Source organism: Diadema antillarum, unplaced genomic scaffold (assembly GCF_040938485.1).
Source record: "Diadema antillarum isolate AM-2024a unplaced genomic scaffold, OU_Dant_1.0 seq00001016_RagTag, whole genome shotgun sequence".
In the NCBI taxonomy this organism is placed as follows: domain Eukaryota; kingdom Metazoa; phylum Echinodermata; class Echinoidea; order Diadematoida; family Diadematidae; genus Diadema; species Diadema antillarum.
In genome coordinates this window covers 439,790-467,451 of record NW_027271851.1, presented here as the reverse complement: position 1 = coordinate 467,451, position 27,662 = coordinate 439,790, and the positions used below count along the sequence as shown (strand labels likewise).

Here is a 27,662-nt window from a genome sequence, read left to right as displayed (position 1 = left end):
AAGTCGACACTTTGATTATTATGAGCATAAATTCACGCAACACAGCACTCTAGCACACATGAATGCTTTTATACATTTTGACCAGAATATATATGTACGGGGGTGGTGGGGTGATGTGCATACATGTGTTATTGATTGTGCTTTTCTAAAAGAGCATACATTTGTAAGTTGAGTAAAGAATGAACACTGACACGCTAGATATAGCTGTAAATGTAAATGAAAAATTATTTGCTATTTTGAATATCTTGAAGCTCTCTAATTTCAGTGGATTATATTGGCATAAATGTCACTTCATATAGAGTGGGTCAAACATGCATATCACCCATGGTTTAGGTAGGGGGAAGTAGTAACTTTCTGTTTGACAAGGAAAAAAAAAAAGATTTACAAAAAATATGCATGCAGCTGTTAATGTGAGTATACCGCCACTTGAAATGCCATACTTCTAGCAATAACAGAACATTCCTTGAATTTCTTTGTACCATCATGTCGATTATATGTCTGTTTGTTTATTTGGGGTTTTTTTTTGTATTTGAATTCATTAATCTTAAAGATTTTAATGAAATAATCCGTCTTTGAGATTCTCTGCTATTTTCTACTCCTCTTATGTCTAGAATTTAAAAAAAAAAAAAATATCCTTTCCCTCAGCCAGCCTACTGTAGAAGTAATGCTGCATAATTGATGGATAGCCACTTAATATGCCAGCACTTACAAGGGTATTGTTATTTTCATCAGGACTGAAAACCAGACATGAATGCTATAGAGCTGAAAAATTCAAGGGATGCTGGAAGTTTGTGTCCACGGGGAGTGCATGAAATACGGGTAGTGTCTGTGGGAGATGCACCATACTGTGGCGCGGACAGCGGAGGCAGTGCTCCTATCGCCAAGCAAACTGCTGCTTATGCTTATTCACAGCAGATGAGGAACACTGTGGCATGCCTCGTTCTGTTTTAAAGGGTCACGTGATGTCTGTGAAACCGGGTATGTCTCGCCACTTCCGAGATTCCACACGAACAGTGTGAGGATCAGAAAAAGAAAAAACGCACATACACACAAAGGAAAAATTACCCATGATTTCTGTATTTGCTGTGTTGTTGTTTTTTGTGTGTAGGCCTATATTTGTGTGTGTGTGTGTGTGTTTGTGTGTGTGTGTGTGTGTTTGCTTGTTTTGAGGATTTCGATGAATTTCATGAAGTATATCATGATTCTGTGCAAGAAGTTATCGTATTTTGCCTTTGGTCGGTGACATTCTGATGAAGTCACTGATAATTCGTATTAAAGTGAGGGTTAGCTCACTCCTGAAGCAAATTGCTGAGGAAAAAACAAACAGACAAACAAACAAGCAAACAAACAAACCTTGCAAATCCAAAACAAAAGCCCCCCAAAAAGCTCACACCGTTTGATGGATTTTGCGATCATTGTGCCAGGCCCCGGTGAGAGGAGCTGACGGCATACTAGCTAGAAATGATGCAGAAAACAGGCAGAAGTGTATATAGGGGAACACAGGGCACATATTGTATGCCAGCACTCCAGGTAAGGGTTGAGGTGAGACAACAAATATTGAGATGCTGACATCCGGCTGCCGACCCTTTAACATGTTTACGTCCGAACGAACCGCAGCACTTCCACAGGATAAAGGAGAATTGGCAGGAGAGAGAAGGAGCGAGAGATTGAGACTGCGGGGAGAGAAGAAGGAGAAGGAGAAGAAAAAAAAACTGGAGCAATCACTCGATAAGATTCCTTACCGTGTAAACAACTTGGCAAGGGCAGCATTCACACTCGAATATTCCTGATGATTTGGATTAGAATTGACGTAGAAATAATGATGAGATACGTGGACTGTCTCGAGACATTAGTTTTCATTTCCACGGCCATATATTCAGTGATGGCCAACAAGTGACTGCATAATTATGTTGAATTATTTCATAATGATGCTGATGCAGTTGAACAATTTAATTGCCAAATATAGTCATCTGTGAAAGTTTGGATGAGAGAGCATCCCAAATTTGCAGTGAGAAAATAGTTGCATATTTTCCCCCCATATGAACTGGTAGTAATCAGAGATGATCAAAATGGAAATGAGATGCGTGTGCACTGATTTCTCCTGATTAGGTATTGCATTTAAAAACGAATGTGTGTGGGCTAGACAGGTAAGTATCCAAGCAAGATTTTTTTTTCTTTTTCTTTTTTTTTTAATGGCTAATATATCCATTCTGCATACCAGTAATAATAGGGATTTCACAACTGAAACAATAGAGAATAAATCTAATTTTGATAGGAGTTGTAAACAATTTGCAATTGTTCTTTAGAAGCATTTGTCATGAAATTAAATTTGTGGAAAGGGGCAACACCCAATGGACTGGATGGTTGTTGTAATATCTTATAGACTCTTAAATGAAAAAAGAATGTGTGAAATGTTACAGTTTTGTTTGTTGTGTCAGAAAGTTATGTAGTGAAAATTCTTTACTTCGTGCCTTCAGGAAGTCATGAAGACATCATTTTCCTCCTGTGTGTGAGGTTTAAAGATAATATAAAGTTTTGGTACCTCAAAATTTTCCCTGAATTTCCTTGTCTTAGTTTGTGTTTCAGGTTAAAGTACCTTTCATATAACTAACACTGTGAGACTTACTCACCCCAGAGTGCTCTCATGTCTTAGTAATCATGCAATAATGGTTTCGTACCAGAGCCATTAGTTTGACTCACCGCCGTACGGCGGGGTAGTACTGTACACGTAAATGCGAACAGAAGCCCCATACACATAGCTACACGTAACTGCGACCAGCAGCCCCATACGCATAGCTAAATGGGGCTTCGCATTGTAGCATTCAGGATCATGACAGACTGTAGTATCGCGGATAAATATCAACTTGAAATCCAAACATTTCTTCAATTTGAAGACTTACTAGTTAAGTTGAAGTATTGAAAACAGGCTTCGGGCAACGTTTGTGGTTCTGCCAATAGACCCTTTCTGTTCGAATTGATGACTGAATGTGACTCGGTCGAGAGGACCTTGGAAGAGCTACACTGAATACTACGGCCAGCGCATGCGCATACATCACATGCGCACAAATTTCAAATCCATGAACGGATAAGATGTCCGTGGGCTAAGCAAAAATTTACAAGTGTAAAAAGCCCAGTGTTTGGAAATATAGATAAACAGGGCTCTGTGGCCTGGTGGCTCAGGGTCACTAAAAATTTATGTCTGGTCACCAAATTTTAAAATGGTTATGTTTTGGTGGTCCTATCAGGCTAATAATATTCCAAAATGTATTGTTGCATTTGCTTATTTTGGGCCTCTACATGTCTTTTTTCAGGCCATCACACAGCCCACTCCGACTGCTGAAGAACTCCTTTGAAAATACTTTAAAGAAACATGTTTTACACTAAATTGAGTAATTATTTGCTATAAAGCTGAAAGCAAACGTGCTTGGATCACCAAACACATTTATCAGATTGCATTTGGCTAGTCATGGCCTGGACGTGCTGTCCGATTGAAATTCAATTCCGGTGTTGCATTTGCAGTCTCGAGAGTGTTCAATGACCTCTGGAAGACAAGTGTAAGGAGATGGAGGTCACTTGACCTTGTATTCACTTCCATCCATAATGGCTGTGTATAGGCCTTGGTATATATTTTTGCATGTAAACTGGGTCAATAGTTCTGCATTTGATTGGACATGCCATGGAGTTTGTGAACAAGTATTGTGTGGAATTTTTTTTTCCCCCAGTCAGTGATGAGCTCACTGAAGTTTCCAAATACAGTGTAAATCTAGCCAGACTCGTGTTTAGTCTGAAGAATGCAATTTGCAGAATGTGGTTACAGACAACTTCCTTTGCAAGTGTGAAACACCTGTAGTGTGCGTGTGGAGGACACAGGATCCCACCCAAGCATGTTTGTTTCTATGGAAACGTCTCTCATCAACAGTTCTCTCTTTGTGAAAGATTGCATTTGTTTTCTAATGTTGTCATGTATTATAAATGCTCTTTTTGGACTAAATGTAGAGCTGGACCCAGATCAAGGGTTAGAATGTATGTATATGCATATGTTCCCTTTTACTCTGCAAAGTAACATAGAAATCAGTGTTTGGGAGAAATTTTCATGAAAGCAGGGAGGTGAGACACCTCCCTGATGAAAGTGAGTGAAGTTACTAATGATATATGTTGGTAAGCTGTTGCTGGCCAGAGTTTACTTTCTATGATTCAGTGTAGCCCTATATGAAGAGTAGCCATTGGGACAAGTAGCTTGAAATAAAACAGTGTGAAAGTTATCATCATAGCCTACCTCAAAGATACCAGTTTATGATAGATCAGCTGCAGATATTGCATCTAGAGTGCAAGATTCGAAGCAAAATATGCTGAGACATAGAAATGATGGTTAGCAACAGTTCTTGATATCATGCCTGTATGTGTTTGTTTCATGAGAACTACCACACTTTAATAGGCCTATAACATATCCTGCATATATGCAGTTTCATGTGTGTTCATGTAAGTAGCTTTATGTGGAGTTTAAGGTTAAAAAAGTAAGTGCACATTAAAACGCGACAAAGGTCCGCCTGTGGCAGCTCCACAAACACTGGTACAATGTACTACACATACAGGGTTGAGATGCCCTTTACTGATATACATCTCCTTTTTTTTTGGGGGGGGGCTACACTTCTGCTTCTAAAATTAGATTGTATAGGAAGAACAGACTTGTGGCATTGGCAGTGAAGTATAGCAAATTGACTTTGCAAACTTTTTTTCTTCAGTTTTTCCTTCTTTTTTTTCTTGTCTTTTATCTTCGGAGCCTGTCCATGGCCTTTGTGAGCTTTCCAGAGGCAACTGACTCTAAACGGAAAATTTATGGTCAGCAGCCAAGCTGGGGGAAAATTTGTGAAGGACACTGGAACAAATTGGAAGAAAAAGACCCAAAATTAAATAACTGTCCGAGGAGCCCCAGGATCCTTGAGAAAAGAGCTCCCCACTGAATCTCATGATCCAGAAAAAGTGGCTATTGTGCCCGTTAATGCGTACTTTATTGGCAGAAAGGGGCAGTGCCTGTTCGATCAATCATAGCAACAAATGTTTATCTGATTGATTTATCCACGACCCACTCTATGTATCTATTCATTTATGGGGAGCCAATAGGGACATGCTAATGCAGATGACACTGCTTGTAGGTTGAGCTTTAAGTAGGGAATAGTTCACCATTCCTTTTTCATTGTACCTCTTAATACTCTTCTGTAAATGCTACACCATGATCACAGAACACTCATTCTCGAGCCAAACTAGAACATGGAGCGTAGGACATATAAAACATTGACCCCCAGTGGCAATTTGTGCAACACCCCATGCACACTGCAGAAAATGATGATTTCTTTATCCGTGGAAAGTCTTTGATTTTAGCAGTATCAAGACTGTGTGTATAGGCACCTACTCTATTCCATTTGATAGGGGACATGGTAATGTAAAACATGATACATTCGCGGCATGAAATTTTTGCGAATTGGAGCCAACAGCCTTTTTCGCAGCATGAAATTTTCGCAAATTGTCACTGGCATTCAGTGCTTATAGTGTAGACAAGAACTTTCGTGTGCATTTTAATTTCGCGAATCTTGGCGCACGTGAAATTCACAAAATTGAAATGCACACGAACATTCCCCATTTTACAGTACTCACTGTAGTTTTGGGAGGGCTGTGTAGTACAGTAACTAGTCAAGGGTAATGTCCAGCCTTGCTTGGGACTGGAGAGAAAATTATCTTGAATGGACAGAACGTGAAATAGAATTATTTTGAAAGAGTGGAGTGTGAAATTCCAACTTTTTGCCAACTAGAAAATCCACAAAACTCCCAAAACAACAAGAGCATCGAGATCACACTTAAAAAGCAAGGCAAGGAATGTAACAGTTCTGCAAAAGTTTTATCAAAATTTGCCAGTTATTGTGGCCATTTTGACCACAAACATCATATCAAGTAAACATCTCAAAAGCTGCAGTCACTACATGAAGCTACACATTGTTTTATAAACAACCATGTATTTTGCTTCATGTAAATTGGGCAGTGTGACCACAGACTTCTCAAGAAATTACCAGCAAAACTTCCTGGGAAACTTCCTGCATGCACTTTAAAGGAATTTTCTCACTTCTTGTGAAACTATGCATCAATCTTGTGTAGTGTGACTGTGTGCGGGTGAAACTTTGAGAAGTTTGTCACATGATTAGATACATATTGTTTATGCAAGTATTGATTTTGCTTTGATCTTCATGCTTACAAGTGTTAGTAGTCTTGATTTTTTTTTCAATATCTTTCTCGGAGATATGGTAATCCTGGGATATTACAAGGTGAACTAATGACACATGCACACAAAATACTGAAGTGTATGAAGAATTGACTTCAGTGGCATCAGCTGTACTGTATATCCACCAGTTTTAATGTTTTTTTTTCCTCTCTTAGTGTTCCTGGAAGGGTAATCGCCAAGTGTTATAATTTCAATCTTATTGAGCATGATGAAGTAACTTTAAAACATGAAAGCTGTGAACCATCAGCTTTTATCGCTCTATTAGTCCCCATATTAAGAAGAAGACTATAGACTCTCCATAAAGTTGTCAAATCAAGTATTTTAGTGAAGTTTTACGAAAGATATTGAGAAAAGTAAGGGGACCAACTTAACTAACAATCATGAAAATGATTACCTTAATCTCTCTTCTTCTCTTTTTTTCCCCTCTCATCTTGCAGTTTGTGGTTCTATGGACATCCGGAATAATGTGGCAAACTTCCGGAAGCTTGAGAACTGTACTGTCATTGAGGGCAACCTCCAGATTCTACTCATCGACCACGCCCAGCCAAGTGAGTATGAGGGGCTGTCCTTTCCCAAACTGCGCGAAATCACCGACTACCTCATGATGTTCCGCGTCAAGAACCTGCCGACGCTGCGGTACATCTTCCCCAACCTGGCGGTGATCCGCGGCGACAGCCTCTTCTACAACTACGCCCTCATCATCTTCGAGATGTTCGAGATGCAGGAGATCGGGCTGCCGAGCCTGACGGCGGTGATGCGCGGCTGGGTGCGCATTGAGAAGAACATCAACCTGTGTTACATGTCCACTGTGGACTGGTCCCTCATCCAGGTCCAGGGCATGGAGAACAACTTCATCAAGGAGAACAAGGCGCAGGACGACTGTTTGAACTTCTGCCCAGAAGAAGACGGTAAGAGGATCTGTCGCCAGGCCACTCCCAGCGGTGATGTAGCAGAACTCTGCTGGACTGCCCAACACTGCCAGAAAGGTGAGAGATATGCTGTGTTTGAGGTATTTTTTGCAATTCTGTCAGTACGTATGAGTCAGCCAACCCCCCCCCCCCCCCCATGCCAAACACACGAAAAGGAAAGAAAGATATCATGCAGATAAAATAAAAACAAGTTTTAACTGGCATATTCATGTATGTCCAGATTTGCTCACTGTAGATACAGAAAGTCCTTGCACTCATGTGATATGAACTGGTTACGATTATGAAAGTAAAAAAGAAGAATAAACAGTAGAACACAGAGTGCACAGAACACAGAGTGCACACATGGTTACTTGTAACGAAACTCCCTAGCGGCTAGAAGAAAACATCTTCTGCGGGAAGCTCTCAAGAATTGCCCCAGGTAATGCATAAATGGATAATGATGATATGAAAATGATTCCAGGAGAAAGCGGCCGAAGATTTGGTATTGAGGTTGGCTCTTCTTCTGGAAGGGATTGAAGGAGCCCCCCTCCACCACAAGATCTGCCCCCCTCCACCACAAGATCTGCCCCATGGGGCTCAAGGGGTGACAGTTTTGCCTGTGTGGTGCATGATGGGGTGCAATGTGTATACCTAACCCTCGCCCCCTCATCACTATATGGCCAAGCCTTGGGCACCATAAATCATACATTTTTCTAGTTACAAAGCAACAGTGAATGTGAGCTGCATGGGGTCTTCTCCATGTGTGTACATTCCCTTCCACCCTCCCCCCACCCCCCATCAGAAGTTTGGAAACTAGTGCAAACTTTCAGGCAGTTTGATTAAAACCAAACCATACAAACAAGAAGACATCACATATCGTAGATCCAAGAAATCATTCGACAAGAAAACTGCTTCAGTTAAAAATGATGATGGGCAGTACCAATTTCTTATTTTTCATTGGATAGTTAATAGGCCCTTTACTCATGGTAGTCCCGCATACCCTTCCTGTTGTAGTTATTCATTCTTGTATTCTCATTATGGCTAAACAAGCTCCTAAATGTCAAGAGGATGCCATTGGCCACTCTGTTATTTCTGCAGTTTAAAAAAAATAATTGAAAGAACATTCTTTTTTGCCCACCTTGTGGAAAAAATAGTTTTAGTCAAGTATTTGCATGAAAAACGATTATTATCATTTTTCTTGAGTTCTCATCATCTTAACTAGCTAGAGGTAAGCACTTGGCTGGCATGATAATGTCAGATTTCACTATCACTTCTAGGAAAGGGCCAAAGAGGATGTTAGATCTACCGCCACCATGGTATTAAGATGTATCTTTTTATTTAGATTTAAGATCTCATTTTCTTCTAGATGTAGCGTTCCAACCTACCCAGGAATGGCTTTTATGGGTGTTTCTTGTGTTTGCAGAGATGCAGGTCAGTTTGTGTTGCCAATAAACATACTACCAGTGAAGATGAATGGGCAGTATAAAATGCCCCCATTATGGCTTTCTGATTTATGGGAGAAGGGTTGGGCGATATAAGATTTAAGCCTGTACTGGTATTGGGATACCAGAACCAGTGCTCGTCAATAAATTTCTGTGGAAGTTTTAAAAAGAAAGTAAAAGCTTTGCGTAGAGATTGATATATCCTGATACTTGATGATCAGCAGGGAAAAAAAAATCCCAAACAAAAACTATCATCCATGTTCTTTCAAAGGACTTCACTTCAAACACTTTGACTCTGTAAAGTATAAATGAAAACCACTTCAAAATCTCTGCTATACTGTACTCATATTTATATCTGATACAAATCTTTAAAAAGAAAATACAATTGGATATGTTATCACATCTGAATTTCCATCAATTCAACTGTCCATAACTTTCACATTATTTTTGTTCCTCCCTCTATCTATCAATCTATCTGTCTATCTATCTATAAAACATTTAGCTATCTATCTATCTCTAACTGATTGCGAATTTGTGATGATGGTATATTTCTTCTCGCTGATGTCTGTAATTATTTTCTCTTTTTTTGTGTGTCTGTTTCCATGGAGTCGTGTTATTCCTGCCTTCTCCCTTTTATTTGTTCCATTATCTGGTTGATCCAAATTATCTCTTCAAGGGATCGTATAGTTTTGGTTGAGACCGAATTTCAGGTTTCTAACATTTTTTTGTGAGATAATGAGAAACCTCTTATGAAATATGAAAGAGCACGTAATTCCATGAGGAATTCAACATTTATTTGATGAAAATTGGTTTTGAAATGACTGAGATATCCAAAACAGAGCAATTCTAATAAGTGTGGGACCCACACTTTATTACGATCACTTTGTTTTACTTTGTTTTTGGATGTTTCAGTCATTCCAAACCCGATTTTCATCAAATAAACTTTGAATTCCTCTTAAAATGGTATGCTCTGTACTATTTCATAAGTGTTTTCTTGGTATCTCGCAAAAAGTTAAAAGCCCAATTCTCATCTCCACCAATACTGTACTATCCCTTTAAGATTGGAGAAATTGACTGTTTGCTCTCAGAAAAGTTTGTTTCATTTTCAATGGGATATTTGTAGAAGCGCACATTTGATGCGACGATCACTGAGAGAAACAGAGAGAGAGAGAGAGAGAGAGTTACCATTTGTCTTTGCTGATCAATTGATGATTCTGTTTAGAGGGTGATTTTTTTGTTTTTTTCTCGTTGACGTAAATCAAGGTGGCATGGAAACGTAATATGCGGGGTGAGCCTCTAAACAAACAAACACATGATACGCCCGATGCACTTTGATGACAGACAGATGCATACTTTGGTGTGATCAAGAATGCAATGCTAGTGTCCCAACAGTGATGAACAACCTTGGAGTAAAGGTGATCGCATATGATAACCACCTATAAATAAGACAGCGTGTCCTAGAGATGCCCTGGACTGCCAAACTACAAGCAAAAATTAAAAAAAAAAAAATCCCATAAGACTGGGATGGGTGATCGTTTAGTCATTTTACAAGTCAATTTGTCATAGCTTGTCAGTGAACTACTCTTTGCTGAACTGCCTGAATCTGGTGCAAAATTTGCTCAGGTGGGTCACGAGCATTGTATGTGCATCTGAATTGTGCATAATTGCGCTTGGCTCATAATCTCCGTAACGCAGCCCATGTGCAGCCTAAGAGTCATGCTCAACTGGAGTCGATCATTACCAGTGAGCTTTTGCTGCAGTAAACACACTATTCATTGACGAACAATTCCATTCTACCTGGGCTGCACTAGCCGTGGTTTTTTAAATGTACTGCCGTGTCCAGCAAACAAAGATTGATTCAGTCGAACAACTATAATATCTGACTCCCTTTTACTCTTTTAACTTGTTCTTTTCCAGATTCTCAAATTCTCAAATTAACCTTCATACAGGACTATTAAACCAGGTTAGTATTGGCAGTAGGTTAAAGTGAAATGCTATTAGTGCTGTTTAAGTTCCCTTTGATAATTAGGGGGAAAGAATTAGACCAGCCGAATCGCATGACTACATACATTATGAAATAGGATGTGAGATTAAGGCAAGGGGTTATGGCATTTGAAGTTTCATATCATTGCAGGTAAATCACCTCTAGTGCTTATCTACCAATAACTGGAAGAAGGTGAGGATTTTGTTTTTGTATAGGGAGACAGCAGGATTGGTTTTGAAAAGAGGTACCTTACGAGAGAGAGATACAATACATAGCTATAGATAAGAAGAGGAACATCAGAGCTGAGATGAAGCAGGTTTGTTTACGGGGAGGACGAGGCTAACGTGCACCGCAGAGTTCTCTGACGTCTCTGTTGCTCTTCTCATTTCCACGAGGCTTCCTTGAGCAATGACTGCAGTCACGTAGCACTTTTCCTCCACAACAAAATGGGCTATTTGTGAGTAGGGAGCAGCAATGGGTGTTTATTTTTCAAAATGCTCTGTAATCTATACTTCAGCTGAAAAAAAAAAGAAGAGAAAAAATCCTATGAGTTTACACTCCAGCCAACCTTCTGGAGTCGCAGCAAAGAGCAATACCGCCCCAAGTGAGTCATGGGTGGAACATCCCAAGAATTTTGTTTTGATCGTAAATATGTGAATTTTGAAGGCAAACCTAGTCATTGAAAATGGGATATCAGGGCAAAGAGTTACAAGAGAACACCAGAGAATATAAATATATCATCTGTTATTCATCCTCAAACCTAACCCCATGTCACCCCCTAGAAATATGAAAAAAAAAATAATATGGCATAGTGACATAGTTCTCTTAGAAAGGAAAAACAAAACAGTGATACCAAGACAAACTTTAGTGGTCATGTGACCAAATGAAAAAAGTGGGAGAGAGAGAGAGACAGACAGACAGAAAAAAGAGATCGGGAGAGTAGCATCTATCTAGGCCATTTATTTGTGCAAGTACACATGTATATGTGTCTTTATGGTTGAATGTACACACCATCTAAAACTGAGGACCCACAGAAATCCTTTAAAGCTGCCATGGCTGATAAGGTACCGTAGTGTGCAAAACTCTTAGAAATTGATATAGTACTTAGGTCTAAGTCTGTGTGGGTATGAGGTGGTGTGTTGTGAAAGTACACAACTTATATATAATTGTGTGCAGTAATGAAGTCTGGTCTTTCTTGCATAATGTATTAGGTAGGAGGGGGAAGAGACAGGGTAGATTTAAAAACAAGGTTGGTAGCTACTACTCTGGAGCGTGTGGATTGAATGCATACCATCATTCCCTCCCTACAGTACTTTCTTGAGTCCCCCCCCCCCCCCTTCTTGGGAGTCACAAAAGTAAACACAGTATCGATGACTCGTGTTCACTTTCAGAAACATGTTAGTATTGTCATACCTGCTCGTGTAATAGTAGAACCTTTGTAGTCTATATTCCCTGACGAGGGTAATAAGTCTCCCTCATGCACTGTGAATTAAGGCACAGACCAACCAGTATTTAATTATTTTCTCCTTTTTCCCCCCCCCCCCATTTTCACTGCAGACTGGATGGAATGAATACTGCTGTTATGTGTTGAGAGACACAAAATTAGCAAAATCAAGTCTTTGTTCGTTGTAATGTGATGCCCCATTGCAAAATTCTGAATAAGTATTATGTTAAAATCAAGATATGGATGAAGGGAAGGCTATGTCCTCACTGAAACGTTTGCTCTTGTATTGCTGCAGTATGTCATCGACCGTTTCACGCTGCCATCTCATGGCTTTATTTCGTCCTTAACCCGTTGAAGACTAGTCCAGAGTACAAGTAGTACAACTAATCATTACACCAAGCATGATGATTTGATAAGTATGTTGAGCAGTACTGTAAATGTTCATATTTTTGCGTGACTAATTTTTCGCACTCTGCTGGGTAACATGAGTTTCGCATGTTTTTAATTCCAAAACATCAACAACAGGAACATATGGCAAGCAAAAATATTCGCGTGCTTATATTTTTGTGCTAGTTTCTGGTTGCGCGAAATGCGCGAAAATTTCCACTTTTATAGTATTTTTTTAAAATTTGTGCTGGGCTCATAGCAAAATGTAGAAGGGGGAAAAAGAAACAAATATGAAGAACAATGATTTGTCGCCACTTTTTTTTTTTTTTCATTTCAGAGAATGTGAATTTGCCTGTGTCAAAAAAGATGCAAACAAGTCTACATTTCTCACTGAGTACTTCATTCACAATCACTGTGCGTGAACGGCGGGAGCCTGGTTGATATAGCTGTTTTCTGCAGTGGCACAAAACATATTAATAATTCATGATGGCTTGTCTTTTTCCACGAAGAAAAAGGTCAATACTATGTGAGGACAGCAATGTGTGGGTCAATATGAAAATCAAGTGTTTTTCCACTCTGCTATACTGTATTTCAAACCTCATCATGGGCTTATTCCAGGGAAATAGCCACGTCCTATTTCTATCATCAGACTCAGCAACAATAACATCTCCCTTAGATGCACACTTGACGTTCTCCCTTTAATGTATGTATTGACCGGGTCTTCCATTTTGTTTTAAGTTCTGCTCGTACTAACACAGCCATGCCAATTTTTGATTGAATGGCAGGTGGCTTATCAAAGAAATTTACTGTCTGTTTTCATTCATTTTGTTGTTTTTGATTTATGTGCAGAACTCTCAGTGAGAGATATAAATTGTTCTTATTTCTGTCCCTGCCGGCAAATTATATTTCCTGCTGATTTCACGTTCCTTCTAAACTGTGGAATATGAAAATAAAACTTGCTTGTTTTCAATGAATAATATTTGTCGAAAGTAATAAGTTGTGATTATCGATTAACTGATAGGATTTCTGAATTTAACGTGTTTGATGAGAAAAAAAATGACGTTTGAATCATGAAAATATATATTTGTGATCTTAGAACAGTAGTTCAGAAATTTAGCAAGAATATTTTTGCCAATTAAAAAAAAAAAGATTCTCCTTCCAACTCAATATATCTAATGTAAAGGAAAGATTTCCAGTCATATAATATCATAGTATGAAGTAGAATAAGTCAAATGTTTGGTTCCCCCATCCTGTTCCTAGATATAAAACAGCACACCAATAGGTACTGCTCTATCAGGGTAAGATGTTGAAGTACTGCTTTTCTCATTAGGCGCGGTCAGACTGGCAAAATATCGAGAAGTTTAAGATCGCGAAGTTTAAGATCAAGTTTGGGTCAACGCGCGCAAGAAAGAGTGCGCCGTCCGATGGCCAGTGATTGTGATGTAACAATGCACATCTGAACATGACAATGGCCTCGCGCTTCGGAGACACCGCCCGCACACAGATTGAGAAGTTAAATCGCTGGAATTTCCCGGGAAGTTTGCAGTCACACTGGCAAAACTTCGAGATCTTAAAGATCGCGATTTAAAACTTCGAGATCTTTTGCCAGTCTGACTGCACCTAATTTCTCTCTCATGGAGATTCACTGTAGAGAGGGCAGTACTGAAACAATGATTTTTTGTTTAAAATTATTAAAAAAACCACAGCACCTTTTGTTTTCGTCTCTCCTACAGCTACGCAAAAATTTTTCTCAAAACATGTCTCAGAGATATCCTTTTGTAGGTCTAGTGGTTACAAGATTCAGGAGCTTCAGATCAAGTTTTGTTCATCGAAAGAAAACTTTATGAAAGTGTTTGTAAATTGTATGGGTGTAATATCATTTTGAATTGAATTGAATTGAATATCACAACAACCATTGAAGAGAATATCGGGAACTATGTACCCTGTGATGTAGTATGTAAGATTTTACACGTAAATCTGATACTATAATCTACAAGGTGTCTCTCTACACAACTTTTTTTTTTTTCAAACTTTCAAACTGAACAATAGGAGAAAGAATTCTACCTATACCATATAAATGTAAATATTTCATTGCTAGCAGTCAGGTTTGTATGCTACGTTCGAATGAATGACATAATCTCATGCACCCATGCGCAACGCATGGAGGTCAAGTGGGGTCACATTTTCTGTGTTTACTTGTGCACTTTTGGTAATGCGTAGTTATTGTGCAGCATGCACAAGCAGAGTATGATGGAGTAATCACATCAGATATATCTCTTTTTACATGAATAAAACATTGTCACTTCACAATAGAAATACATTTTCAGAGCGTACAGCTGACATGTCTTTTCCCGACACAAAGCCTAACAATTGCTGAGAAAATCTACAAAACTATGGTAGTGTGGAGATATAAATAGTGCTTGGTGCTTTTCATGTACGACCTAATAGAGCTCGCCATGCGTAACATTGTCAACACATTATCACAGAGAGAAGATACTTTGTATCTCCACAGCCTATATAGTTTTTACATTTGTGTGAAAAAGCGAGAATTGCTAAAAAAAGCTTTTGTTCAAAGACATACCAGAGACATTTTTAGACTGTCTACAAATTTTATTTCATATTCTTTTTTTTTTAATAAGTATGTTTCTTGCTCATTAAGTATAATGTTCAGTTTTGGTAAGTCTAAAATCAAATTTGAATCACCTGTCCCCTAAAAACATTTCTCAGTTCATCTGTTGAGTAAGATGAGGGTGTTAAGGTTCCTATAACCTATGGCATTAGTTGCACCTTTATGCCCTTATCTTTCTCAACAGACGAATTCATGTTTGGTCAGTCGCGGTCTGGAAGTGTTTTCCAATGTTTCCACCTCTAAAATTTCTTATATTGCATGGCGCATGTTGGTATGTAGTCTTGCCTGCAAGGTTACCAAAGAGTTGTATGTTTGATTGGCAGGCATTGAGTTTGTGACACAGCTGTTGTGTGGAATGCCATTAGTATTTTTAGCAGTCTAGGAGGAGGCCCATTTCAGTGTCTGAACTCACCAAAATTCAAAACATGTTTTTATTGAAATGTGCTTGTGGATGACTGTAATCAGAAACATGTCCTTTTGTTCTTCTGCTAAGTTATGAACAGAGAAGTTTGCATTGGTTGCCAGCTCTGTAACATATTCATGCACATGTTTTGTGTGATGTCGGCGATGAAAACCAGATTTGGTTGTTTTAAAAAGGGTCTGGAGAGACAGACTAATGTGTAGCATCTTTCTTTTCGATCATGTCATATTCATTTGTGTGCAGAGTTATAAATTCTTATGAAATGTTGTTATGTCAAGAAAATGAAAAAAATGAGCAAGGACACATAATTCCCCAAATATATGGACTTTGTGAGGTCAAAATAAATTCCTATGACAATATGATTATATATAGGCGTATTTCTTGACTTCCATCGAATATGATGTCTTTTTCCCCCTCTTGTTACGGATACTGAACGCCGATCATCTATTTTGGAAGATGTCTGGAGCCCTCATTGTTTGTCAGGTAAACAAGTCGACATTGGGAATCTGTTGTTGTGCCCTCATTGATTGCCGCGATGCAAAGAAGGGTTTCTATGGTATCGCTAATGACTCTCTGGCTTCGCCCAGATACCCCTCGTGGCGTTGCGTCGGGGCACCTTGGAGTAGTCTTCACCGCAGCACGTGAATGGATGAACTAATTCATGAAGCTCTGCGAAAATTCTGCTCTGATGCGAGAAACTTCTTCATCTGTGGCATCTAGTCCTAGGCTCTTCATTGCTGTTATTGGTTTTAGTGACAACGATAATATTTAGCAATGAGGATAGTCATGATAGTGGCATGAAAATGGTGGGGATTATGATAATTCTCTTTATTTGTTATCATTGTTATTATTATTGTGATTTTCAGTATTTTTTTTTTGTTATTACTGTTTTTATAAACATTGCTTTTGCAATTATCATTTGTGTGCATTACTATCACTGTTACTGTCATCATCGGTATCACAGTTATATTCAGTAATATTCATTACCATTGAAATGAATCAACCATCTATTAAGAATGATTATCATCATACAACGTGTACATCATTACTGCTGTAACTAGTAAGTTCTAATAAACAAAATCCAGCTGTACTTAGTGGTTTTACTGTTACAGATGGATGAGCACTGCTGAGTTTAGACAAGCCAAGTCTAGGTGATGAAGGTTGAGAGTTTTCTATTTTTTTTTTTTTTAGTCCACTAAAGAGTTGTTTGTCACATTTGGATGCTGCGGCAGTGTAGAGAGGGCCTTAATTGTAGGCAGCCTAATTAAGCCTCCTGCCATGCAGGCAGCATGCCCAAGGGAACAGGGATGTAGTCATAGAAAGAGAAAACAAAAACAAACAACACACATAACAAGGGGGGTACGTTTATGGGGGGGGGGGGAGATATACTAGTGTACTACCAGTAAATCATTAATGATCACAAATCCAGAAAAACAACCTCACGCTCTTAGCATTTTCATTTTTTTTTTTTTTTTTTTTTTTTGTTTGTTCATAAGCAGCCACACTACTAGTGAGGGGATTTTTCTCCAGGGATTTTTACACATCATGCCAGAAGGAATTGCCGAAATGCATTAAATAGTACCTGTTCATTCAATGCTATTGATCATCTGTGTGTCATGACCATATGTGCATCATCTCTCCCGTATGCTGCTTGTACAATAACAGAGCACAGAACCATGTCTAGTAGCAGCAACAGAGACATTTTATTTTTATTTTTTTCAGCTAGTGCATTTTTTGTTTAACTTTCTTTTTTCGTTTTTTGGAACCTGCAAGTAAAATATGCATGCCAGCATGGACAGCGTCCAAAACAATTTGTACGTTATCAGCCATGCAGAATGATGGCATGCGGTATTATGTATAGCAATGCCAATAATCAGAGAGTCCTGCATTTGTGTGGGTGAAGAAGTGCAAACAGAAACACATATGGTACAGAAAAAGTAATTCTCATTAATCATACAAGGAAAGCAGTATTTTTCATGTAAGTTTTAAAAAATTAAGCTCATTCTAAATGTGCTTTCCCACATAACCATATCAGAGTTAGTATATGTTCGTATTCATTCTACTATTTTTTTTTTAAGCACATAAGAAAGTGACCTTTTTGTTTCTTGCTGGGAAGAGTGATAAGTGAATTGGTATGATGATGTGATGAGCACTGATACTGTATTGGAAGAAAAGAACCAAAACAGGATGTGGGTAGAAAGATAAAGTCTAGACATTCTATATTATTTTCTTTTTCTCTCTCTCAACTTGTCCAGAGATAAGAGATAAATGTATTTCAGAACCTTTCCAGTCATGAGTATACATTTTGATACTTCCACAATCTCTGCCTTTATCTATATATCAGAGCTTTGTGTAATGAAAAGTTTAGTCACATGTATCAGTGTTGTGTCTGCCTGGGGACTCGCATTCCATAATAAGTCTCAAGTGCTATCAAACAATAAGTACACGTCAGAACTGTCATGCCATCTAGTTCCAAGAATCAGAATGATTTTCAGCCCAAGGGCACAGTGTGTGCTTTTATTCACACACACACACACACACACACAGTGAGTATGGAGATGAGTAGCCCTTACATCAAATATTGATTTAAAAGGACTCAACCCCTCTCTCTCTCTCTCTCTCTCTCTCTCTCTCTCTCTCCTCTGCTCATAAGTAAAGCTTTTACTGAATCTGGTTAATCAACAAAATACTTAACATTTGCGAAAAAATTTCCAGAATGAGGTGCTGATGAACATTTAGTAGATAAAAGGATGTTATCGGGGGGGGGGGGGGAAGAGAAGGAGATCAAAATTGGTATAATCAGGAATCAGGAGCATAGGCCGAAATGTTGAGCAGATGATATGCTGAATACATTCAATCACCCAAGGTACTTCATCCATCTGAGAATGAATAATTCAGCCTTTCAGTTGAAGTATTAGAATATACATGGGCGTACATTTTATTTTAATCATTTCATTTCTCTATTTGTCCAACAATTGTGTAAAAAACATGACATGGAAGAAATACTGAGAGGCACTGATACAGACAGAAAGAGAGAGTGTGTGTGTGTGTGTGTATGTGTGTGTGTGTGTAGGATACGGGGAGAGGGAGAAAGATAGACAATTAGACAGACAGACAGACAAACAGACAGAAAAAAAGTGAGAGTCACAAGTGGACATGTGTACGTCCTGAGGGCTACTCCCAAGCTGGAGAATCCATAAACATATTTTTCCCCAATGGCCTGGAATGCAAACAGATCAATAGATGTTGTTATCATCTGCGTCCCAGAGTGCAGAGCAAACAGGGCCAGTCTCCTGCATCTGCAAAGCAGAGGAGTAATTCGCACAGGGGTATTGATATATATATATAGTACATGGCTTGTACCTTTTCTCTTCCTTTCTCGAGAGGATGGGCAGATACAGCCCAAGAAGTGAAGATGATGTTCATGCTTTTGTCTTTCACTCCTTGCCCAGAATATCTGTGAACTGCGTTGTTTCATGACATCATGTTCAGATGTAATGCAGTGGCTCTGAAGAAATAATATCTGTGAATGTTCGTTGCAGACAAATGACGCTATATAAATGCAGTCTATCATCGCCATCATATCTTGTCAGAGTCACAGTGTTTTTTTTGTTGCTTTTTTTAAATTAATGTGCATATTGAGGAAAACTTAGTAAGTCTTGTTTCCAAATGCCTGGTTAAGGGTAGAATATGAAAAGCCCTTTTCTGTCATGACTATTAGATGGACTGCATAGAAAAAGAAATCAGACATCTGGCTGTTTACGGAGAATATGCTTGGAACTACCCATGTAGGCTTGGGCGTAATGTACTGTGACAAAATATTTGCAATTTCAGTGTCACAGTTATATGGTTGCATTGTTATCTGTTTGTCTAGATACATTTCCTTTCCCTCTCATATCATCTCATGCATCCTGTGATACTTCTTACCATCATCTTGAAAGAGTGTAGTGAAATTGGCATTGATAATGACAACATGTATCTTTTCCATTCCCTCCTCCCCCCCCCCCTCCTCCCTCCCCATCCTTTGCTGGGACTTTTAAGGCGATATATGAGTGTACTTCTGCCTGTTTGTCTGGTAATTTGCGACTATTGATTCAATTACCGTGTTTTGAGCGGGGAGACAATCGGCTGAGATGCTCTGATCAAAAGGCAGTGCAGATGGGGAGACGGGATGAAATTGATTCATACTGAAGTGACGGCAAGCAGCTAGGGTTAAAGAAAAAAATATGTCCAATATATCGCGATTAGTTGAGAAAATGTTGACCCATTTTGTGCGCCAAATCTACAGATGTATGAGCAGCGAAGCTGGTAATTCATCAAGCGTTCATATTTGTTTGCTTGGATTTATTTTCGGGGGGGGGGGGGGGGGGGGGGGGGGGGGGGTCAAAGTATAGATTTTTTTTTTTTAAGCTGAATGGGAAATTTGACATAAATGTCCCAATTTTAGACATACAGTATGAATTTTTGTGACATGAAAAAGGTTCTAACCATTTTAAGATTTATTTAGAAATTCATTTTTTTTCCCCTGTCTATTGGAGAGTTCATCAGAAATTCTTGTTATGGCATTTTTTTTTTTTTTGAGAGAGTTTGTCAGAGGTTCTTGTTGGTTGTTCTCTTGTACACTAAAAGGATTAAAGCCATCTTGTATGAGCACAAATATAGAGTTTCAGGGAAATTATTGGGGAAAAAATTGAAAAGGGAACTTCAAATGAGTCTTTGATTGAATTCATTTCTAAGTCCCGGTCATGACGGTGGTGGGGGCAAAATGGAAAACAAGTTAATCAGATCTAGTTCAGTTAATTCATCAAAGAAGGGAAGCTACAGATAGCCACATCAACTTTTCTCCAATCCACGGCAACAAGGAGAATGCTGTAGAACACAAACATGGAGCGGTGGAATTGCAGGAGGAACAACATCCCTGTGACGGATTGTAAGACCATCAAGGCCAATGAGGGCAGTGTTCTCTTTCAATCATCAGGAAAGTTATTTGTGTCGGGCCGGCATTCACTCCCTATAGGAGTGCAACATAAATTTTCCCTCTTCCATCTCCTCCATCTCCCTTCCCCCCCCCCCCCCCCCCCCTCCTCCTCGCTATGGATGTTGATACACATATTTCAGTGGATTGCAGGCATCTCAGGGCATGAATTGGTATTTTGTAATTGAAAAGTGCACTACGAAAACATGTTTGACCTTTTCTTCTCCACCTTCCTTGCCCCATCTCCCCTCCCCCCACCATTTCTCCTGCTGGTGTGCTCTCTCTCCCGCTCTATCCATTCTCTCTATCTCTCTATCCACTCTCTGTATGTCTTTGTTGAGAACAAGGGTAATGCAGAGAGAGTGGGTTAGGGGGGGGGGATGGGGGGAGGAGGAGGAGGAGATGCAGGGAAGGAATGGGGGAGAGTCTCCTTTAAGGAAAAATTTGGATTCAGGAGAGTTTGGTACTCAGGAGAAGATGGAGGCTGTATTACCGCAATCTGAGCACAATATCGGGAGATCACTCCATGTTGATGCAGTGGGGGCAATGCATTTTAATGAGGTTCAACGTGGCCCGCTCGCTTGTTTGCCACATGGACATAAGGAACAGAGGCAGTGGATTGCACTCAAGGAAAGGGGGGGGGGGTGGGATTATACATACTGAAGTGGGCAGTGGATGTCTCATTCCATAAACTGGAGATTTATTAGCAATCAGAGAATGAGAAAGTATGTCATTTCACCTGAAACATGCGCACCCTCTTCCTCTTATGGTCTTCATAATGATAAGTGATTTGAGTTTAGAAAGAAAAGAAAATGCCCACAGCTTATTCTGTAATCATCCTGAATGCTTACCTTAAAGTTCACTGAAGTATTTCACAGAAGAAATAATAAATGGAATTTTACTGCTGCCCCTTTCAATTATGGAACCATTAGGCGTATTTGCAAAAGTGTATGGTACCGTGAACTGAAATGTAAATAAGCCTTCATGTTGCTTTGAAGTGAAATTTCTTGTTGTAAAGTATGGCTTATATATATGCAATCCTCATTTTGCCCCTTGTATTTTTATGACTCACTGACTGTAGCACAATAGTCAGACAGAAAACTGTGTTTCTTTTTTTTTTGCCTCCGCCACAAAGTGTCCCAGGAGGCATTATATTTTCAGGTTGTCCGTTTGTCCGCCTGTCCATCTGTCCGTAATCAATTTTGTGGACAGTATAACTTAAAAACCGTTTGAGGTATCCTAAAGAAACTTGGCATCTGTAGGACCTATGTATGAGTGGACAAAGTTGTGCCTATCAACTTTTGGTTGCACATGCCCGTGAAAAGTTTTTGGCCTTGGGGTTAAAGGTCTAAGGTCAGGTTAAAATGATAAAATTCTACTATTGAATGCTGAACTTGCCCTTATCCCCTACTTTTGAGATTACTCAGTGCATAAACTTAGTAAAACTAGGTGCATATGGCCTACATCTGTACATGCATTACTGCACAATTACTGTAAAACGAGGAATGTTCGCGTGCATTTTGATTTCGCGGATTTCGCGAGTGCCAAGATTTGCAAAATTAAAATGCATGCGAAAGTTCTTGTCTACACTATATGCATTGAATGCCAGTGGCAGTTCGCGAAAATTTCATGCCGCAAAAAAGGCCGTCGGCTCCAATTCGCTAAAAATTCATGCCGCGAATATATCATGTTTTACAGTATTCTGTAGGGAAGATTTTGGCCATGTGGTTAAAGGTCAAGTGAAGATGTTAAAATGTCATTTTTTCCCCCATATTCTCAAAATTATTGAAAAGTATTGTCATAAAAGTGGATGACACCAGTTAGTGATTATTTGAAGAATTGAGGGCCAGAGGGTCAAAGGTCGAGTAAAAATGCTCAAATTCCCAAATACTTACTCTCTTAAACAGTTTTAAAGATAATATAAAGTTTTGGTACCGGTACCTCAAAAGTTTCCCTGAGTTTCCTTGTCTTAGTTTGTGTTTCAGAATAAAGTACCATTCATATAACTGACACTGTGAGACTTACTCGCCCCAAAGTGCTCTCATGTCTTAGTAATCATGCAAAAATAGTTTCATACCAGAGCAAAGCGGGCTCTGAAAAATTCGAACGAGCCGTTAGTTTGACTCGACGTGGTACGGCGACAATCAATATACACGTATTGTACGAAACCATTATTGCATGACTACTACGGAAAGACATGAGAGCACTTTGGGGCGAGTAAGTCTCATAGTGTTAGTTATATGAAAGGTACTTTAACCTGAAACACAAACTAAGACAAGGAAACTCAGGAAAACTTTTGAGGTATCAAAACTTTATATTATCTTTAATAGCCATCCATCCAAATGAAACCCTGTTCAAGGAGAGTAAACACTCCACACATTTGAGTGACAAACATGTCATTAGAATTGTGAAACTGTCGTCTCACATTATCAGAATGTACTTTAGACCAATCAGGAGAACCATGCATTATGGCGGAGGCTTACCAGGAGCAATAGCAACATTTCTAGTTTTAATACTTTTTTTTTCGGGGGGGGGGGGGGATAAGCGTTTCAGCACCTGCATTCTGGCTAAGAGATACAGAATGAAAGAAAAAATTGTAATTGAATGTCGTTCGTATGTGTTTTGTCGTAATTTGATTGAATTTCATCCTACTCTGTTCAAGTAATTAATTGAATTGTGCAGTGTAGGTTATGTAGACTGCTATTTAAAGAGTTCTCAAAAAGTTCTTGTAATTTGCCAACGTATTTCTCTGAAATGTTCTCCACAAAATATCACTTGTAATGTCTGCAGCATAGAAGAGAAATGATACATAGTCTTTTGATAATCAGCTGACAATACAACTAGAAGGAGAGTAATGCAAATATCAGACTGCGATTCACTAGTGACATCGTATTCATTTTCTGTTCTATTTCTTCTTCTTATCAGCCATCAGCCATTTTCATATTGTGTTAATTTTTACCACTTAGGGAAGCACATTCACTCATATATATCGTCATTGGAATCACGATTTATGTGAAATGCAGACCCTTAAGCGTACCAGCATCTGTTTTGATGTTATCTCCACAGCAAAAAATAGCTCCAGCTGAATTTTCAGTCACCGACACATTTCATTGGTGGATACTTTGACTAAAGAGGGCAGCATAAATTCAAACATCGTTTTTGCAGGAATCGAATCTCAAGTCATGATATTACAACTTGACCAGGTTGACCAAAAGTTACTTCCAACAAAGAGATGTCACTTTGCTAGCAAAATAATTTTTCCATTTTCTTCTTTCTCAATGTTGGCATGTGATCCTTTCCACATCCATCAGCTCACTTTCTCATTACCGTTGACAAATACGATAGCTGGGAAATCTGTCTTTTGAAGGCAGTTAGCGATTACTGTAAGATGATACTTTATTAAAGGATAGTAATCACTTTTTGTTTTTAGCTATGAGTCACTGTATTGATTTATGACAAGATGCTGGACATCCTGGGTATTTAGAAACCTTTGTGGGAACTGGGTATGCTGTGCATATACTTTGTGGGTTTTGCAATATATAGGCCTGAGGTAACAGCTTCAGAAATCCAATCAAATAAGCTTTTTGTGCAATATTGACCCACCAGCTGTGTAGTCCTGTTGGAACTCTGTAAGGGACAAATTTCACTTGACCCATATATCTCACAAAATGTCATATGACCATGTTCTGAGGTTAGATCTGCAATGCGGAGAAGTGGATGGCTGAATGAATGAGGGGAAGGTGAGATTAATTATCAAGATCAATTATCAATTAATTTTCAAAAAGTGCATTATTCTTGTTATGTGGATTTATGTGGTTTTGTCATAGATATTCACTGTCATGTTTTGCTCTATCAAAGTCAATAATTAATTATTGAGAAGTGCATTATTCTTGTCATGTGGATTCATTTGGTTTTATTGTAGAAAATCACAGGTATGGTTCACTCCTTGCATACGAAGTGTTGGAACCTGGTCCTCTGGGCATGGAGGAAGTGGCAGCCAGTCACCTTCTGGAGGTAGACTGACTCACTTTGCTGTAATGCAGTCAGTCGGTCTGGTTCTTGGAAATCTTGAGTCACAATATGACGAAGAAGAGATGGCTCATATTGGGGGGGGGGGGGGGGTAGGATAGGAGAGGATGAGAAGTAATGGTAGCAAGCTAATCAGACTCTAGATGGTCAATGAATACATAAACAATAAAGATGACATCTTTAGTGGAAGACAGCACAAGAAAGGAGAAGAAAAGGCATTTTTTTTCATATATATTTCAGCCAAGGAAAAATACAACTTTCTGCCTCCTGATCTGAATGTTGCAATAGTTTCTTGTATGAATTATAGAGAGAAAGAGAAAATACAAAAGTGTGTGCACGGGAAGAGGATGAAGGCATGATTTCAGCTTTAAGAAGACCTTGACATTGAAAGACATGAAGTCAGCCAAGATGTTTGCGCTGGCTGCACTAGGGGGAGAAAGTTTAGGTGGAGCACAAACAACAGCGCACGGGGTGATGAAATTTCAAATTGAATGATTGATATCAACCCTAATGCGGAATGCTCTGCTGCTTGTCAGTAGCCTTGACAAAAGATTCTCTGACATTTACTTTGAAGTGTTTACGTTTATCTTATTTTCTCCCCATCAGGCTTTCTCTAAATAGTCACCTGACATCTGGATTCATCCTTTGCGCTAAACATTCCCAAACTTACTTTACTTTCAGTTCACAATAGGTGTAAGGGAATTAGCCCCTATACTGAAATAAGGAGAGAACAGGACAAAAAATCAAAAAGTGGAGGGGGGGGGGGGTTTGATGGTTGTGGAGATGAACAAGAGGTTATGAAGGAGTTGGGTTAAGGGTTAGAAAAGCTATGCAGAGAGGATTTGTGTTGGGTAAATGTCCTGTCCAAGAGGAATCTCAAATTGGGAAGCTAGAGCCAACAGCTCAGGGCAAGAAGTGTGAACTGAGATAAGGCTGGCATTGGGCTGATGTGTGTGATAAACAAGGGGTTCATGGCCATTTCATTTCTTCCAGACTTCGCCTGCTGTTAGAATCCCGCTCCCAAGTAGCCAGCTCGACAAGTGTATGTGTATATGTATGCCTGCCAAAACTGAGTTATTCTCATCCCTCTACATCCTGCAAGGAAAGGGAAGACTTTTCCCAGGCACTGTATATATCAGCATACTGTAAAAGTGGATATTTTCGCGTGACTAATTTTTCGCGCTTGGCCGGGTCGGAAGAGTTTCACGTGTTTTTAATTCCGCGGAATCAAGACATCACGCACAGGCACATATGGCAAGCAAAAAAATTCGCGTGCTTTTATTTTTGCGCTAGTTTCTGGTTGCGCGATATGCGCGAAAATTTGAACACCGCGAAAATTTCCACTTTTACAGTATGTCAACATATCTTCATGATATATAGGGCCTATTGCTTTACAACATGAGAAAGGAGAAAGCAGTGAAAGTGTTCAATACAAGTGTGTCTGTGGTATCTATCTTATGTAATTTCATGAACAACATTGAACTTCTTTTTGTAATGTATCTCTGTGTCCACACTTAATCTTTCCAAAACTTTGCACAATTTGAAACCTTGTGATGTTTTGTCCCGAGTATTTACAGCGACTCACATTCTGGACCTCTGATCTGCATTTTGTTGAAACTTGACTCTCTGGCAATTTTTTTTTTTACCAAAGTTAGTATAGGCCTACTTGCTCACCTTTCACCAGAATGATTTACCAAGCAAGTTTATCGTTTATGTGATTACCACTGCCCTGGTAATCTCCAATCTTTAGAGTAGACACATGTAAGTCTGAAGGTGTTATAGCTGGTTACATTTTGTCAACATCCTACACTTGCGTGGGGATCCATGTTTGCTACCACAACTTTAGCAGGGCATACACATTACATAAAAAACAAGTGACCCTCCCAAGAAAAAAAAAAAAAAAAAAGCTTCAAGTTTGAGAACAAGCAAACTCCCACTTCATCTTGTTGCTAGAAAGATCAAGGAACTGGGTGGGAGGGGGGGATGACATAATTTTTCTTTTCTTTGCTGTTGTCAAGTAAATGTGCCCACTGTTCTGGTGTGTTGGAAGCTCTTGTGGCTTGTGGATGTGCTTGGAGCTGCCGAGCAAAGCATGATATCCTGCTAACTTCCCCCTTGCCTTAGCCAGTGGATGATGGAGGACGACCTGAGGAGATGCTGAGTAGTGGGGGTTAATCCTTAGGGTTATGCAGGAGCTGCTGGTCCAGTGACCTTGGCTATTCGGGGATGAGACTTCTTGCTAGCCCTACTGGAGTGGATGACAGATTGGTGCCGAGATGAAAGACGCATGATGGCGAAAGGTCTGGTTCACATGCAAGAAATATCGCTTTTTGGATGGCAATGCAAAAATTTATTGCATAACAATCATTAGGTAAAAGAACTTGAATACATGATCGCAGGTGAAGTGCTCTAGAAGGCGCAACTGCAACTGCTTGTGGAATCATGCGAATTTAAGGGGGAAATGGTTTTGTAAAGTTTCCACGTTGTTTGCACACACCAGAGACCATCCATTGCAAATATTCTGGATAAAATGCATGGCAGTGCAAATCATGGTAATTAGTGATTTTTTCTTTCTTTCCAGCATCCACACTGGGTCAAAGAAGTTATTTTTTTTTCAGTATGCACACACAAGGTTTCTAAAATTCTTTTTTTTTTTTTTTCGGGGGGGGGGGGGGGGTGATGATGTGTGAATATCAAGAGATTGGTTGTGGTGGTGATTGTAGGTGTGGGATGGATGCAAGGTAGAGAAAGGTAGGGCAAATGATAAATGCCTGGAGGAATAGGATGGAATGAGTCGTGGTAGTAGGTGTGGGATAACCCATTGGCACATAACATTAGATTGAATGTCTGCCATGCTGTGATCATCTGATCTCCTCTCCTTGACTGATTACAAAAAATGTCAAATTCTCGGGAGGGACATGAAGCAGCAGCTATTAAAATATGCAAGGCATTTGCAACACCCACTCCAAAAAGTTGCTATGACCTGCAGTGGAAAATTGAACAAACACCATGAATCTTGCATGTTAGGAATAGCTGTCATATGTCATTACATGCGCCGTTGTCCTTGCAAATTTTTAGGTAAATACATGTACACTCCCCTTCATCCTCGTCCTTGGGCGCGCACACATGGCTGCGTGGCAGTGCTAGTTTTTGCCGAGGGCACCCGGCGCAT

General features: G+C 39.4%; 1 protein-coding gene across 1 annotated transcript in view; it reads left to right on the top strand.

Annotated features, from left to right (window-relative positions):
* The window catches only part of LOC139742707 (insulin-like peptide receptor), a 122,585-nt gene that overhangs the window by 47,105 nt on the left and 47,818 nt on the right, over positions 1 to 27,662 (top strand). The window contains exon 2 of the mRNA XM_071653233.1: positions 6,709 to 7,257. Coding sequence (XP_071509334.1) covers positions 6,709 to 7,257 — 549 coding nt within the window. The remainder of the gene's footprint in view (positions 1 to 6,708; positions 7,258 to 27,662) is intronic.